Raw genomic sequence first — 15,985 nt, 5'->3', positions numbered from 1 at the left:
ATATATCTATAACATGTTTTATGTGATTTGTCGCAGTGCAGTAGGATTTGAATAGTCGTTTACAAGGCGCACGCTTAACACTGTCCGATGTAGTGTATATGTATGTTTTATGCTAGCAATTTTTTATGTTAATCATTTATTACCATATTGTTCTAAGATTTGCGTGTTACTATATAAATACTAAAAAAATTATTAATACTCGTACTGCGTGACTAGTTAGTGACAACTATTACTGTTTTTATTCGCAATATTTCATTGTGGCAACAGTTGACCTAATTATTGTGCAGCCAATCAACTGTGGATTTTTTCCTTGGTTTTCTATATAACTTTTCAGTTTTGTCATTGTTGTTGTGTTACTGCTTTGTGCTGGGAGATATAACACCAATAAATATACTGTATTCTGTAACTATAGCTTTGCTTGATTTTCAAAGCAAGTAGCGTATAAAATTCTTGTCACTGTTTCTGACTTTAGCATTGTGATATCAGCCAGCGTATCATAGCTGCATTCACTATAAGTGCTATTGGCCGAACACTAAGAAATATTGCGATTGGCTTACTAGTGTAAAAGTTGAGAGGAGGCACCCACGAGTGTGTTTATCGGCTCACCCTCGAGCCTGTTTGTTGGCTTACCATCAAGTCTGTTTGTCGGCTATCAAGTCTGTTTATCGGCTTACCATCAAGTCTGTTTATTGGCTCGCCCTTGAGTCTGGTTCTCAGCTCACCATCCAGTCTGTTTATTGGCTTGCCCTCGAGTCTGCTTATCGGCTCACCATCAAGTCTGCTTATCGGTTCACCCTCGAGTCTGTTTAACGGTTCGCCCTTGAGTCTGTTTATTGAGACATCATCGAGTCTGTGTGGGCTTGCTTTTGAGTTGGGAGTCGCCTACTCGTGTCTAGTAGGGTTTATTTCAAGCTTGTTTACTTCAAGCTGGAAACTTGTTATATGTGAACTAAAAATATATTTCTGTGCACTTTTTTCATTACCCAGGCAATGCCAAGCATTCAGCTTGTTTATATAAATTTCCATGTTTTTCTGGCTGTCATTCTGTCCAGTTATAGCAATAGCAACGAAAAATGACCTTTGTAGTAGATTTGAACTCGTGAAATTCAATTCCCAAGTCTACTAACAAGTGCGCGTAACCACATGGCTAAGCTGTTCTTATCAGTCCCATCGCTCTTATCGTATACCGTATATCCTTTGCAAAATGTGCACTTTTTTATTATTAATTAATATAACCTTTTGCATTAGTAATTTTTTTTATTAAAAGCTACTTTTTTACTATTACTCATTTTTTACAATTTAATTTAAAAATGTGCCGTTTCTATTTCAAACGTGCCGTTACATTCATATGGCTGGTTTCGATAAATCTGTAAAAGCTAAATGCTTTTCACGTGGACAATTGTATTATCTGCAGTAGAATGTTCCTCTACGTTCTCTCTCCGTTCAATTAGCCAAAGAAAGTCTGATATCACATTTTTACATTTGTACTAGTATCGGGAGATACCAGTATCGTCTATCAAAACTTTGAATACAACGAGCTTCTGCTGTAACAGTAACCTTTTTTATACCCACAATTCCATGTACTCATTGTTTATTTTTTCTATTAGTTGATTTGAACTGCACAAAAACACTTTTCTCTTTATATGAAGTTTAAAAGTTGGAATGGTAAATGTTGTATATGTTAAATAAAAATAAGTTGTCTGTGTAAAGACTTTTTTTTTATTACTCAAGCAACGTCAGGCATTCACCTAGTCGTGTATGACACAAGGCGAGAGTTGAAATAAATGATGTCATACTGCCCTCAGGCTATAATTATATCAAATGGTTGAAACAGACTAAATCTCTTTTACAGGCCCAGCAATGCAATTTCACAGGTATGTATTGTTCAGTTTAAACAGATGACATGTAGAGATTCAAGTAGCATTTTACAAAGCATATTCATTTGGTAGCTGGTCAAGTCAAATGATAGTTTGTAGTTCCTTAAAAAGATTCCTGGCTAATATAAAATGATTGATTTTTCCGTATGTGATACCTTACTTGAAAACCATTTGATGGTTAAAACTTAACATAAACATTAGTATTAGTAGAAATTTGCAAGTTATATGGCATGATACAATAATAACGCTAGAAGTTTAAGGTACGAGTATAATGATCAGATAAGATGGTTGATTGCGAGTGGTGCTATATTTGCCAGTTGCTATTTGCCAACAAACACAAACAAAAAAATTGTACTAAATTATACATTGGTCATTTATTAAATGCAAAAAGCAAGCAAAAATGTAATTGTTTCATGGAAAACAAAGGGTATCAACCAATGTGTATAATATTTCATATTGTTGTTCCAGCTATGAATTGAGGGTGTTGCGTTCCAAAAACCTGATAGGCATTATTCAGAAAGTCATCTTGTTTGACATTGATAATTATCGAATTAAAGTAAGAAGTGAATTTTACACCTAAACTTCTTCAACAAAATCACATAGGCACATAATCAAAAAGGTTGTATAGTGATAAAAAATTTCAATAAGCAATTAAGTACAAAATCCTTACATATTGTTTACAGTTACATGTAGTTTTACTCTCACATAGGCCGTGGTTTACCACATGTAGGAATTGTTGCTACGCAGACCCTCAAATGTACCATACGCTCATGATTGCAAAACTAAAGCAACAAAAGGTTGACATGTTATGGGTTAACATTTGCATAGAAAATGCCAAGCTAAACTGAAAATAACATTAATTAATTCTATCTTCCCAGCACAGAACACAATTATTTCATAGCCACTTTTCCTACAAATAGGGGGTGAGAGACAGAATGCTTTAATGAATTATGTCATAGCAACGCCAGTGCCACCACCAACTTTTAAATTTGAAAACTCATCAAAATTATTACTTTTCCGCAGCAAGATAGTTTATGGAGGCTACTGAATAATGGATGAATTTTACTCATAGATGGTGTATTTTCTAAACAAAATCGCATACATATTCAAAATTTAGGTTTTATGGTGATTAAAAATTTCAGTAGCATCTCCAAATGAGAACATTGAATAAATAATTAATTTTTAAAAATCGTGAAAGAGAAAATATTATAAAAAGACTAGCCACAACATCCCATGAAATCAAAACACAGGCTCAGTATCATCAGGTATGTCAAAAGCATCAGCCCCAAGCTTATCCATCAAAGTCATTTCTCCAAGTTGAAAAACTTTATCACAGAACTCTAGAGACAGAGCTAGCTTATTTGGTTCACAGACCCAACAATTGTTGAAGTACATTCCACCTACATCTTCTAGTTCTTTGCACGTCGCCACAAATACTGTTGTAGCAGCACCTTGTTGCTAAAACAAATAAAAATGATCATTTAATCAACTTTGCCAGCATAGGACAGAACTACATGCGTTTAGCAGATGTTAGGAAAAACTACTATCTAGCTGTTTGATCAGTTAAGACAATCACAGAACCAGTAGAAATGTTCCAAAATAATACTGAATTACTAACTAAATGACAAAACGTGACCAGGAGCTTTGTCCAGTAAGATGACAACAATAAAAGAAAACGAGATACAGTAGACGCTTCTACAACGAAAACAATTTGCTCCAGGAACTTTTATGTTACAGGGATTTCACATTGTACGAACAGTAAAATACATGTAAATTGCCTAATCCATTCCATGATCTTACCAAACTCACCCCTTTGGCCATAGAAAGAGGAAAAACTAGACTTAACTTTTTAATTTGCTGTATCGCAGCTGTAATATTATTAGTTTGCATTGACAACTTGTCTCCTTTTTCTAATCAATTTCACTGGTTTTATAGACTATGATTGCAGTAATGTTACAATAAGCTAGCTGATGGGGGAACGCACATACTCAACGTACATTTACAACCATTAGTTTATTTTTTCTAGACAGCAAAGTCTATTCTGCAAAGTAAAACTAATAACAAATATTTTATACGTCTACAATAAAGTAAAACAAAAATATATATTTGTACTATAAAAAGAGCGGTGTGTACCTGTTCGTCGTCTCTCCGTATCCAGGGGTCAAGGTTAAGATAAAACATGACTTTCGGCGATACTCTCAACTCGTGACATTTAGGTTAGTGAACTGATGCTGTAAAACCTGCACCAATCGATCACCTTTAAGCTGCGCAATTGATGAACAATTGCGCAGCTACCTATTCTCTGTTTCATCGACGCATTTGACGATCTATCACGACGAACTATAATACCATGGAGGTTGTATATAGAATAGATATAACGCTATACATGCGTCGTTTTTCTCACAAGTGCGGCGAAATATGTTACCATTCAAATGGAATTTGAAAAGTTGCCCTTACTTGACACTTTACGCTGTAAGGAATTTTTTACGTGTTACGAAGCAAAAACTTGGCATAAATTTTTTGTGTTATTTGGAATTTACGTTATAGGAGGTATACATTATAGGAGCATCTTCTATTTGTGAAAAAAAATTTAATAATCATCCTGGCATGATCTAGTGAATCCATTGAGTGCTTTTGGCACAAATAAAAGAAGTACTTACCAGTGACTTATAGTGACAAATACGAGAGGAAGTACTTACAAGACAAATAAGAGAAGTACTTACCATTGACTTACAGTGAAAAATACGAGAAGTGCTTATAGTGACAAAGTGACATACGGTGACAAATAAACGAAGTACTTACCAGTGACTTGGTAAAAGGCTTGACCAAATAGAAAAGTAGTTTATATCCCCACCAACTGTTAGGCAGAGATGTGGAAATGAGGTTGCCAGGGTGCAAGCTATTGCTGTAGACCTTGTGCAGCACCTTGCGCTGGTTCATAGCATTGGAAAAGGCGATGTTAAGTAGCTTGGTTACCCCATACTGACTTAGCGCCCAGTAATTCTCTTTACTAGGAGACAATTTCTCTAAGGTTACATCATCTATGGACTTTATCGAGCAATGCCTACAACACAAACATAACAAACAATCGAACATTCACTTATAACATGGGTAACTGATTTTATTTAAAACACTAGGTAGTTATACATATGCTTATTTTATTGGCAATCAAAAATTGGACACAATGGCTACAAACACAATTAAAATGGTCGATAAGGGGTGTCTACTCCTTAATACAAAATAAAGACCTGTGGGATTCTGATGAGACATTAATTATTCGACTTGGTGCAGAGCGTATTAGCACCCTCTCAAGAAGTCGGGCGAGGTAATGGTGAGACAGGTAGTTAACCTGGTAAGACAGCTCCAAACCATCTTCTGTAATTGTATGAGGAGGAGTGAGAATGCCCGCATTGAGGATAAGCATGTGCAGAGGCCTACAAAAATGTGAAAATTCTAAACTAGATGAGCTGATGTGGCACAAATTCCAGAATATTAATGCTCTATTAGCACCAAAGTAGATAATGAAACTGATTGATAGGTAAAAATGAGACAATTTAGGACAGAATGGTTACTGCGAAGCACGAGTCTAGTTACAGCGTTTTCTGACATACTCTCATACTAACCAGTGCTTGTCGATGTACTGCTTGGCAAACATGCGCACAGACTTCAGAGAGGCCAGGTCGCACTCGATAACATGAACTTTAGCATCGGGATTTTTATTTGTGATTTTTTTGGCAGCTGATTGAGCGGCCACCATGTTTCTGCAAGCCATAGTTACAGTGCAGCCTGCCAAAGCTAGAGTAAGTGCCGTCTCAAATCCTATAAAACAACACCTTAAGCTATTGACCAAGTTCCAAAAATATTTTGCAAAAACAACTGATGTATAACAAACTGAGCTAGCACTACAACGCTAATACAACATTAAGTTGTGAGAAGTCCAATTTAAAAACTTGAAAACAATCAGTACAGTCATACCTTGACATACGAATCTACTAACATACCAAAAATTTGAGATACAAGGAAAACTGCAAGCAAAATTTTGCATCGAGATATAGAGCATAACAGGTGGCCGAGTATGCGAGCGACCGCTTATGAGAACGGCATCGCTCGGTCTTTTTCATCAGATCAGTTTTAAAAAATGTCAACTAAAAAGGTGGAGGTCAAAGTGAGTCAACAAGCTAGGCAAAAAGAGCCAAAGACAAAGAAATAAAGTCAAAAACTCAAAATGAAAGCAGAAAAGAATTAAGTTAGGTGCAACGAAGATTTAAACTTATTTTTAAGTGTATGTATAGTAAGCTAATATCAATTTAGCTGTTTATCTAAGTTTAAAGGTTGTATTATGTTATCAAGCGTTACAAGAGTGTAGCGTACCGAACGTGTTGCTGTGAAGTCTCGCTCACACCACCAATAGCCGCTTCCGTCTGTTTCGAAGTAATAACTCCATACAGTATTGCATATAATAATGTTACAGTTTCTTGCTGACCATAACCACTAAATATGTATTTGTTACTTTGTGAGCGTAGGTGGTGAATTAGATCAATTAAAAACACGTTTTTCCGGTGTAATCTCCTGTTCTAGGTTTTTATAGAGGATGGGAATGGATTAATTTGTTTCTAGTTATTTTATATAAACGAAAGTTTATTTGAGATATGAAAGAATAGGTATGCCTATATAGCAGCTTCATCAACTGAAAAAACAAAAATCCAAAAGAATGATCAGTATTATTAAATGTTGGATAGCTCATTATCGGTACCGAATCCCGACTTATATAAAAGAGCAAAGATTATCTTATTTGCGATTTTAGAAGGGAACCTGACCTATGCCCGAGTTGGCTCCAGTTACAATAGCGAACTGGCCAGTCAAATCTCTCCGAGACAGGACCTGAGTCGCTGTAGAGTTACAATCAAACTTTTGCTTGATGGAAGAAACATCCCCAGTAACCTCCTTATCTTCAACAGCAAAAGCCAGTCTTGGATCTGTGAAGGTGGTTTTGTTATTTGCGTGGCTACAACGCAGTTCACAAGATCTAATAGGACAAGCGTGACATGAGGTAACTGATAAAAGATAGCGTTGTACCAAATATTATCATTGAGAGTCAAACATGAGGTGTTGTGAATTAAGTAAGCAGACACAGACAAACTTCAGAGTCCATCTGTCTGATATGTGTCGTGTGGAATATACATATCAGACTTGTCCTATGATTATTCAACCAAACAGCAGTATTACATTCAGTATTTATGTGTTGATAAGTGGAACATTCATGAAATTTAAATTCAACGAATAAAACTATGATTGATACATCAATATTAGCATTTGAGGTAGACCCTGGTAAGTAAATTGTGTTTATTAATAGTTTATTGCGAAATGATTGATCATGCGCACCTTTTAGTTGAAGGAAAATTATATTTTACAACATCAATGGTGATATGCCACACTAAAACAGGTGATAGAGACAACAATCTTACTCTAACTACCACTAGTAAACTCTGTACTTACTCTAAGTACCACTAGTAAACTCTGTCCTTACTCTAACTACCACTAGTAAACTCTGTACTTACTCTAACTATCACTAGTAAACTCTGTCCTTACTCTAACTACCACTAGTAAACACTGTACTCACTCTAACTACCACTAGTAAACCCTCTCCTTACTCCAACTACCACTAGTAAACTCTGTACTTACTCTAACTACCATTAGTAAACCCTGTACTTACTCTAACTACCACTAGTAAACACTGTACTTACTCTAACTACCACTAGTAAACTCTGTCCTTACTCTAACTACCACTAGTAAACTCTGTCCTTACTCTAACTACCACTAGCAAACACTGTACTCACTCTAACTACCACTAGTAAACTCTCTCCTTACTCCAACTACCACTGGTAAACACTGTCCTTACTCTAACTACCACTAGTAAACTCTCTCCTTACTCCAACTACCACTGGTAAACTCTGTACTTACTCTAACTACCACTAGTAAACTCTCTCCTTACTCCAACTACCACTGGTAAACTCTGTCCTTACTCCAACTACCACTAGTAAACACTGTACTTACTCTAACTACCACTAGTAAACTCTGTCCTTACTCTAACTACCACTAGTAAACTCTGTCCTTACTCCAACTACCACTAGTAAACACTGTCCTTACTCCAACTACCACTAGTAAACACTGTCCTTACTCTAACTACCACTAGTAAACTCTGTCCTTACTCTAAGTACCACTAGTAAACTCTGTCCTTACTCTAACTACCACTAGTAAACACTGTCCTTACTCCAACTACCACTAGTAAACACTGTACTTACTCTAAGTACCACTAGTAAACTCTGTCCTTACTCTAAGTACCACTAGTAAACACTGTCCTTACTCCAACTACCACTAGTAAACACTGTCCTTACTCCAACTACCACTAGTAAACTCTGTCCTTACTCCAACTATCACTAGTAAACTCTGCCTTTACTATAACTAAATGAACATTTGACTTACTCTACATAGTACACATATCCACTGTCTCCAATCTTTTTTTCCCATCCGTATGGCAAATCTGCAAGTAGTCACCAAGCAGTGCAAGGGTAATTTAACAACAGGCATACTAAAAATGTGCTTGGTACTAGCTTGACATTAAAAAAACTACACAATCCTATGTTGAACATTGATAAATGTCTAATGACCATTTACATCAAATGTTCTAGCAGAATATAACAATATTTCAATTGGCAATCCTCTAATACACTAGATACAAACAAAGGTGGGTGATTGTTTCTATTTCAGAGAATTTAATATGTAAATATGATGAAATAGAGTATAAAATTTAGGGGTCTTTTCGCTTAGATAGTCGTAGTAAATACGTTACCGCCTGTTACTTTCTTTCTTTTTCCACTAATTGGATGATTCCATTGGGTTTTTTGAGTAGTGTGGCTGCAAAGAGATATTATCTATACATTAAATTAAATTAATAAAAGACATCGGAAATACAGTGGAGGCAAGATAGCTACTGATGCAAGCACACAGAGTTACCACCTAGTCGATTAAACGACAACAACCTTTTTGAGAAGTACATCTATCTGTTTCTCGCTAAGAATTAGAAACATGAAAGAAGTTGAAGCAAACAATATTTAAAATTTTGATGCACATTGAGGACACTGTAAGAGGCGTGCTAAAATAAATTTATTTTTTGTTTATGATTAATGCAGTTCTGATATACTTGATCATGCAAGCATTTATTTCTACCTGATTCAACGTTTGTCTATCTGTAGAAACCAGTAAATAAAAAACCAAAGATAAAGATATGATAAAGCAAATGTATATTGACAGAACTTTGAGCCTAGTACAAACTATTACATGTATGTACATGGACAGTACAATAGATATTTTCCTGAGAATTCTACAGCTTTTACACTTCTAAAAATTAAGTTACATTAAATTTTGTACTTCTGTTTAATAAGCATTTAAGTCTTACACTGAAAGTGACAAGTAGGAACAAACAATCAAAATGGTTTCTGCAACTGATTTTAACCAAATGTACATTATGACAAAAAAAATTAGAAAACAAAAACTGAGTAGGACTGTTAATGTTCAATTCAAGGTACAATGATGTCTGCTCTGCAGAATCAATGTTGGCGTTCACTAATGTTGGCTGCTGTTGGAATCCGTAAGATAAGTTAGATAATCTCGTACAGGTGAACTCATGCAACTAAATTTATAACATGGTAGAGCTTAATTTACGAAGATGGTGTACTCAAAAACATGCAAATGATACTGAAGTGCTGTCTTTAAGAAAAGATTCCAGTTCCTCCTCTGCATGCCTTCAGCAAATGTGTTATTTTAACGTAGTTATCCTATTTCACATCACTTTGCACACAGCTCCTAGATGCGAATGCAAGCAGCCTTTTTGCTCCGAGTGGTTAAGCAAATATTATTATGTTAATATTATAACAATAAAATTTGCTGCAATGAAATTCAAAGCTATGTATTTCGGCCTAGCAAAACATGTTAGCTGTGTAGAATAAACACTCTAAAATATATATCTAAACAGAATGATCCATTACATGTATTCCATTAGGGTATTACATGAATATTTTCTACTTGAATAAATAAAAAGTTTATTCTCTTTTTTGCCTCCCTTGTTCTCACTAAAACGAAATAAGGAATTATCCTCAATTTACTATGATGACGTTTGCGTCAGTTCATCTAATGAAACTATAATTCCATTATAATATGAGAACTTGAATTAGTCTAAGCGAAAATGAGGAGTAACAGTACCTTTTCGAGTAGAATACGATTCGTTGAAAGAGACTAAATAATTTATGTCAATGTCATATTGATCCATAGACCTATTAACTATACTAGACTGGGCAAACTAATGCATCACAGCTCAGCATTGTGTCCCACTTACTAGTCATGTCATAAATGTCAATGTCATATTGACCAGATTATACTTGAACAGCAAATTTTTCATCTAACTCCTGTCGCCGAGCCTCGAGTGTATCTATAACACAGTTGGTGACACTTGCTGACTGCCCTAGTCTGAAATTGATCTGATGGCATGACTCTAAATAGTTTCTAGCGTATCTATTAAGAACTTATTATATGGCTACCACACCTGACAGGCTTTTTCAAGAATTGGCCTCACAATTGCTTTATAAGCAATCAGTGTGGTCTTAGATGAAAAGTTAAAAACAAGATTTCTTATTATTAAACTCAGGGTCTTGTTACCTTTTTGACCACTTGATGTGTTCATGACATTTGAAATTATTTTCTATAAAGATTTTTTATATCTTGCATGGTTGGCTTGTGGGATAGAAGTGCTATTTAGCTCTAAAGTAAAACTGGGAATCCTTCCCAGCCTCCTTATGAACACATTTGGTAGGGTTAAAAGCCATGCACCATTGGACAGACCAGTCATACAGTGCTGTTACGTTATCTTGAAGACCAGCAGCCCCACACACTGTGATATCCATGTCTAATAGGGTGTCATCTGCATAAAGTCAGCAAAATGCGCACTTCACAGCCAGGGGCATGTCACTTACAATGAAAAACAGCAGGGGGCCTAGAACCGATCCTTGCGGGACACCAGAAGGGAAAGCAATCAACTCTGACCTCATGCTAATAACAGTAACAAATGAAGTTCGGTTCCGCAACTACATATCCACCCACTGCACTACACGAACATCTAATACATGTCTTGATTTTACTGACAAGTAGATGATGAGCCACCTTACCAAATGCCTTAGCAAAGTCAAACAAAGTGATAAGCCTTTAGCTTGGGCTAGAGCTTGTGTTGCATGGTGAATAACATCAAGAAGTTGAGTTGTGGCGTAATACCATCTGCAGAAACCATGTTGGCTACTACTTATCAGATTGAAACTGTCCAAGTGTTGCCAGATGGAACGATAACTATGACCTGCTCAATCATTTTAGAAATAACAGAAGTAAGACTAATAGATCTGTAGTTATTCGGAAGATCTCTTCTCCCGCTCTTAAACATGAAAACAACATTAGCTGTTCGCCAGTCAGCAGAAACGTATCCTTGGCCTAAACAGGCTTGCATTATAAGTGTATGGCATGGTATAAAATACTTGCTCCACTGCCGAATGCTTTCAGACGGCATGGCGATATATTATCAGGGCCATGAGCCTTTTGGATGTTTAATGAGTTGATTAGGTTAGCAATTCATACCTCTGTTATTATTATCTTTCCCAGTTTTTTCGAGGGAGGCACATGTAAAGAAAAGCTAGGTATTGGATTTATGTTTTTATTATACACGAATGAAAAATAAGTTGCAAAGGCATCGGCAGCACCTTCTGTAGGAGTATTATCTAAGCATCTAATACTGTTTGTTTGGCCTCATGATTTATTAATGAAGTTAAATTGTGGCATGGTATTGTCTTTTCCAAGTTCTTGAGTTACCAGACACTCGATAAAATTAGATTTAGCATCATTAACTGCATTTTTCACTTGGGTTTTCAGGTGTTTCAGGTTATTAGAATTTTCTACTGAGGAGTACTGCCTTACTGTTTTATACAATCTTTTTCTTGTTCTGTTTAGGTGCAAAAGAAACCGTATCATCCAAGGTTTCCCTTTTGGGCTTGATAACAGCATAGGAACATATTTCGACATAGAGAATAGTGTAGTGCTTTTAAATAGGGCCCACATTTAAATTGCGGAAAAGTTATTAGTACTCAGCTGTTCAAATACATCTAAAAATAACATGTCAATTTCCTCATAGTTTGCCTTTTTGAAATTGAACTTCACCTTGCCAGTATCTGGGATATTTTTAGGTGTAATTGCACTGGGTCAATTTCAATTAAGATAATATCATGGTCTGACAACCTGGTAGCAGTGTGTATCTAAAGTTAAACTTTTCCAAAGGCTCAGATACAATCCACTAAATCTAGTGAATTGCCCTTATCATGAGTAGTGTCATGAACCAGTTGAGTCAGACCAGATGATTAAAAAATATCAAGAGCCTCCTGGTAAAAATGTTGCCTCTTGGCAATATCCTTAACCCTCCCTGACCCACTGAATCAATCAATGGCGAGAAAACCAAAATCATCAACTGCTACGATGGGAAACTTGGAGTCCCTATTTTGGAGAAACATCGAAAGATTATCTAGGCGATTCTCAATTGGTGGCCTGTAGCAGGCGATGAGGTCAAAAGTCACTCGTGAAGAGACAGAATCTGTGAATATGAGTGATTCCCCTGAGCCTTTGATGCTTTTCATAGTATTCATTTGTGAGGAGTTGTAAAAAGCTGCAAGGACACCACCCACCATCTTGCTTACGGTCATTTCTGTTGTAATAATTTACGGTCATTTTTAAAAGTTGCAATATATATTAAACAGTCAATGAAACTCACCATGCATAAAAAACTTTCCCATCAATAGACACTCTCTCTTCCCACCCTGAAGGCAGTTCGTCCTCACTGTCTGAAATGTGATCGTCCATTTTCGCAACCAAATCCTGGCGCTGTGTACAGTTTCAGACAAGAAATAAACAGATTTAACGGAGCGGTTAGAATTCCAATCAACTCCAATGCGCTGATGTAGTTGAAATAACTTTCAACCATAAAGTTATTTTGAATATAACTCTATGGTTTCAACTAATCGCACAATTCAGTTTATTTTTTCTACACGACTAGTGGCGTTTCATCGAGGCGCGACAAAACCATAAACATAGAGTACATACATATACATAACATAAGAGTGGTATAGAGCAAGTACATTTATGTACGAAGATAGAGTACGAAGACTAATAAAAACTTCCGTAATAAAATTGGTGTTAGTCTGAGCTTATTACGCAGCACACATATTTTGCAAAGTATCGTTTATTTGAGCGTAAATGAGATTGGCGGTTAGCATTGGACGTATTTACGGTTGTTGACCATCGATAGTGTAAATGTACAAATAGTTGGAAAAACTTTCATTTTTGGTAGAGGATTTACCTGAGTGTATAATATGAGAGTTGAAAAAAAAAAATTTATTTTGGCCATTTTAATAATTAGAGCGACATTTTAGTTGGACAGCAGAGACCAGCTTAGATCAGACCAGCTTAGAACTTGAGACTGTTGGTTTTTAGATTCTTACATCAATTATGAAACTCACAAGCCTTAAATTGAGGTTCACCTTTGGCTGACAGTATTTTTGGTTCCCATATGTTTTCTTACAACAAAAGAACACTACATACAAAAAAACTATGTATTGGAAAGATTTTTTATGATGACAATTATTTCTTGTTTGTTATGAAGCGTTATGTGTGGTTGTGGAGAAATTATGTTATGCATAACTAATCCGAATCCACGCACAACATCAGTGTTGAAATTACTTGTCGTATTATTCTATTTTGACTATGTTTAGTTTGTGCACTTTTGCTTAGCTTGTAGGAACTAATTTGATTATTACTGGTTCAGGTACAAGTGAAGGTGTTAAGCTGTTGTAAGCAATATTGATATTTACCAGTAAAAGTTAATTCTTTATTCTATAAGTCCAACAATTAAAATCCACAACTAACAAAATTCTAAATAATAATATTAATGACGAGAGGTTAAAATAGCTAACAAAAGGTACACCCTTACTCAAACGGTCGTCCATGTTTGCTTGCTCGGTCTATACGACTGCGAGTTTCGATAATCAGATGAGAGTCATGGCAGTCCTTATATGTAGAGGCTCGGTAGTTGATATAGGGAAGTAAAAGAGGATCAACTGATGATGGCGAAGGAGGCTCCATAGGTAGGGAAAGAGTAGAGGCTCCATAGGCAAAGGGAAGAGAGAGGGAGGCTCCAGAGGGGAGGAATGGGGCTCCTCAGCAGGCAGAGGATAGAGCGTCCAAGGAGGCCCTCGGGAAGAGAAAGGGATGGAGAGAGATGCTGAGTTATTGGAGCTGTTCTCTTTTATAGATGTCTGGCATGTGGGATGGCTAGCCTGTGAGTGTAGGTTGCGTGTTAAGGTTCAATGCTTTATGTCAGGAGTGTGAAAATATCTTGTTTGCGTAAGTCTTCAGCTGGTGCACGTGATGTTGACATGTATGGCGGAGCTCGTGACTTACTTCTGGTAACTCGGTCATGTTTGACAAGAATGGCAGATTTGTATATGACTCATTTCATTCGTCTCTAATGTTTCTCTGGTGGTTTTTTGGTGATGGCGGTTGGTAGGTTTAATTGCTTCGACTTCCCTTTGGCATGTTCTCAATCTGGTGTTGACGCAAATTCTATGATTGATTCTTCCAATTTTGAAGTTTCTAATTTTTTTTTGACATTTTCTAATTATTGAATCTTTTGATGTCTTTGGGGGTCTTGCTGCTTATCCAGATTATATGCTTATCCTGTGGTCTGGCTGCATTCCATATCGGTATTTTGTTTTTGCAGTATTTCCATACAAAAAAAGTACTTTTAGTGAGCAATATATGAGTTAGTAAATGTATTTATGGATGTTACATAAATGCATTTAATCGTGGATTTTTTTTGTTTGTTTTTACTCTTATCACACAAAATGAATATTTAATATCGTTTGTCTATAGAATATTTCGAAAAATTTTTTTACTCTTTCATTTCGTCATGGGTGGATGTGGAAAAATTATGTTATGCATAACTAATCCAAATTTACACACAACATCAGTGTTGAATTTGCTTTGTCATTTCATTCTATTTTGACTATGTTCAGTGTGTGCACTTTTGCTTTGTCATGTGGGAATTAATTTGATTATTACTGGTTCAGGTACAAGTGAAGGTGTTAAGCTATTGTAAGCAATACTGATACTTACCAGTAAAAGATACTTCTTTATTCTATGAGTCCAACAATTAAAATACACAACTAACAAAATTCTAAACAATAATATTAATGATGAGAAGTTAAAATAGCTAATAAAAGTTACACACTTACTCGAACGGTCGTACATGTTGTTTTGCTCGGTCCATATGGCTGCGAGTTACTCGTACAACAACCAAACGAGAGTCATGGCAGTCTCTATTTTATATATAGATGCTTAGTAGTTGAAATAGGGAAGTAGAAGAGGATTAGCTAATGGGGAAGAAGGAGGCTTCATCGGTAGGGAAAGGATAGAGGCTCCAGAGGCAGAGGGAAGAGAGAGGGCGGCTCCAGAGGCAAAGGAACACACCTCAGCAGGTAGAGGGAGCCTCAGCAGATTCTTGAGAAGGAGAGAGATAGATCGATCGGCCGATAGACAAACACCGAGTCGTTGAAGCGGTTCCCTTTTATAGATGTCTCTGTTAACCTATGATAAGGTGTTTAGGCGGTCAGGTTGTGTTATTTATGTTGCAGAGTGTTAGTAATTGAATAAATTTGTCTTAAGTATGTCATGGGAGTGTAATGATTGAAAATGATGACTAATTCCAATTGTCATGATCGTGTCTGGTACAGGTCTGATATCTTTTAATGTTTTTCTGGCATGTCAATTGATGTCTCTTTCCTCATAAGCTAATTCCACAGGAGGTTTCTAAGCTGCTCGTAGATGAGTATATGATGACTGTCTTCATTGCTGTTTCCCTAGTGTATTAGGTATCATGTTCATTGTAATATTGCATACATCTCCGGTGTTTAGATGTTTCTCCATTACGCTGTCTGCTTTTGCTAATGCTTCTATACAACAATATTATA

General features: G+C 36.2%; 1 protein-coding gene across 1 annotated transcript; it reads right to left on the bottom strand.

The window, feature by feature from the left end:
• Window positions 1-2,110: 2,110 nt before the first annotated feature.
• LOC137390087 (WW domain-containing oxidoreductase-like) lies at window positions 2,111-12,846 on the bottom strand. Its single transcript, XM_068076335.1, has 8 exons — window positions 12,733-12,846; window positions 8,728-8,792; window positions 8,361-8,418; window positions 6,695-6,882; window positions 5,501-5,696; window positions 5,126-5,311; window positions 4,680-4,941; window positions 2,111-3,335 (listed from the first exon to the last, which is right to left on the bottom strand). Exons 1-8 carry the CDS (start codon window positions 12,819-12,821, stop codon window positions 3,117-3,119), a joined length of 1,263 nt encoding a protein of 420 aa, XP_067932436.1. The 5' UTR covers window positions 12,822-12,846; the 3' UTR covers window positions 2,111-3,116.
• Window positions 12,847-15,985: the final 3,139 nt, after the last annotated feature.

The sequence above is a fragment of the Watersipora subatra genome, chromosome 3 (assembly GCF_963576615.1).
Source record: "Watersipora subatra chromosome 3, tzWatSuba1.1, whole genome shotgun sequence".
In the NCBI taxonomy this organism is placed as follows: domain Eukaryota; kingdom Metazoa; phylum Bryozoa; class Gymnolaemata; order Cheilostomatida; family Watersiporidae; genus Watersipora; species Watersipora subatra.
This window is presented reverse-complemented; position numbering and strand designations above follow the sequence as displayed.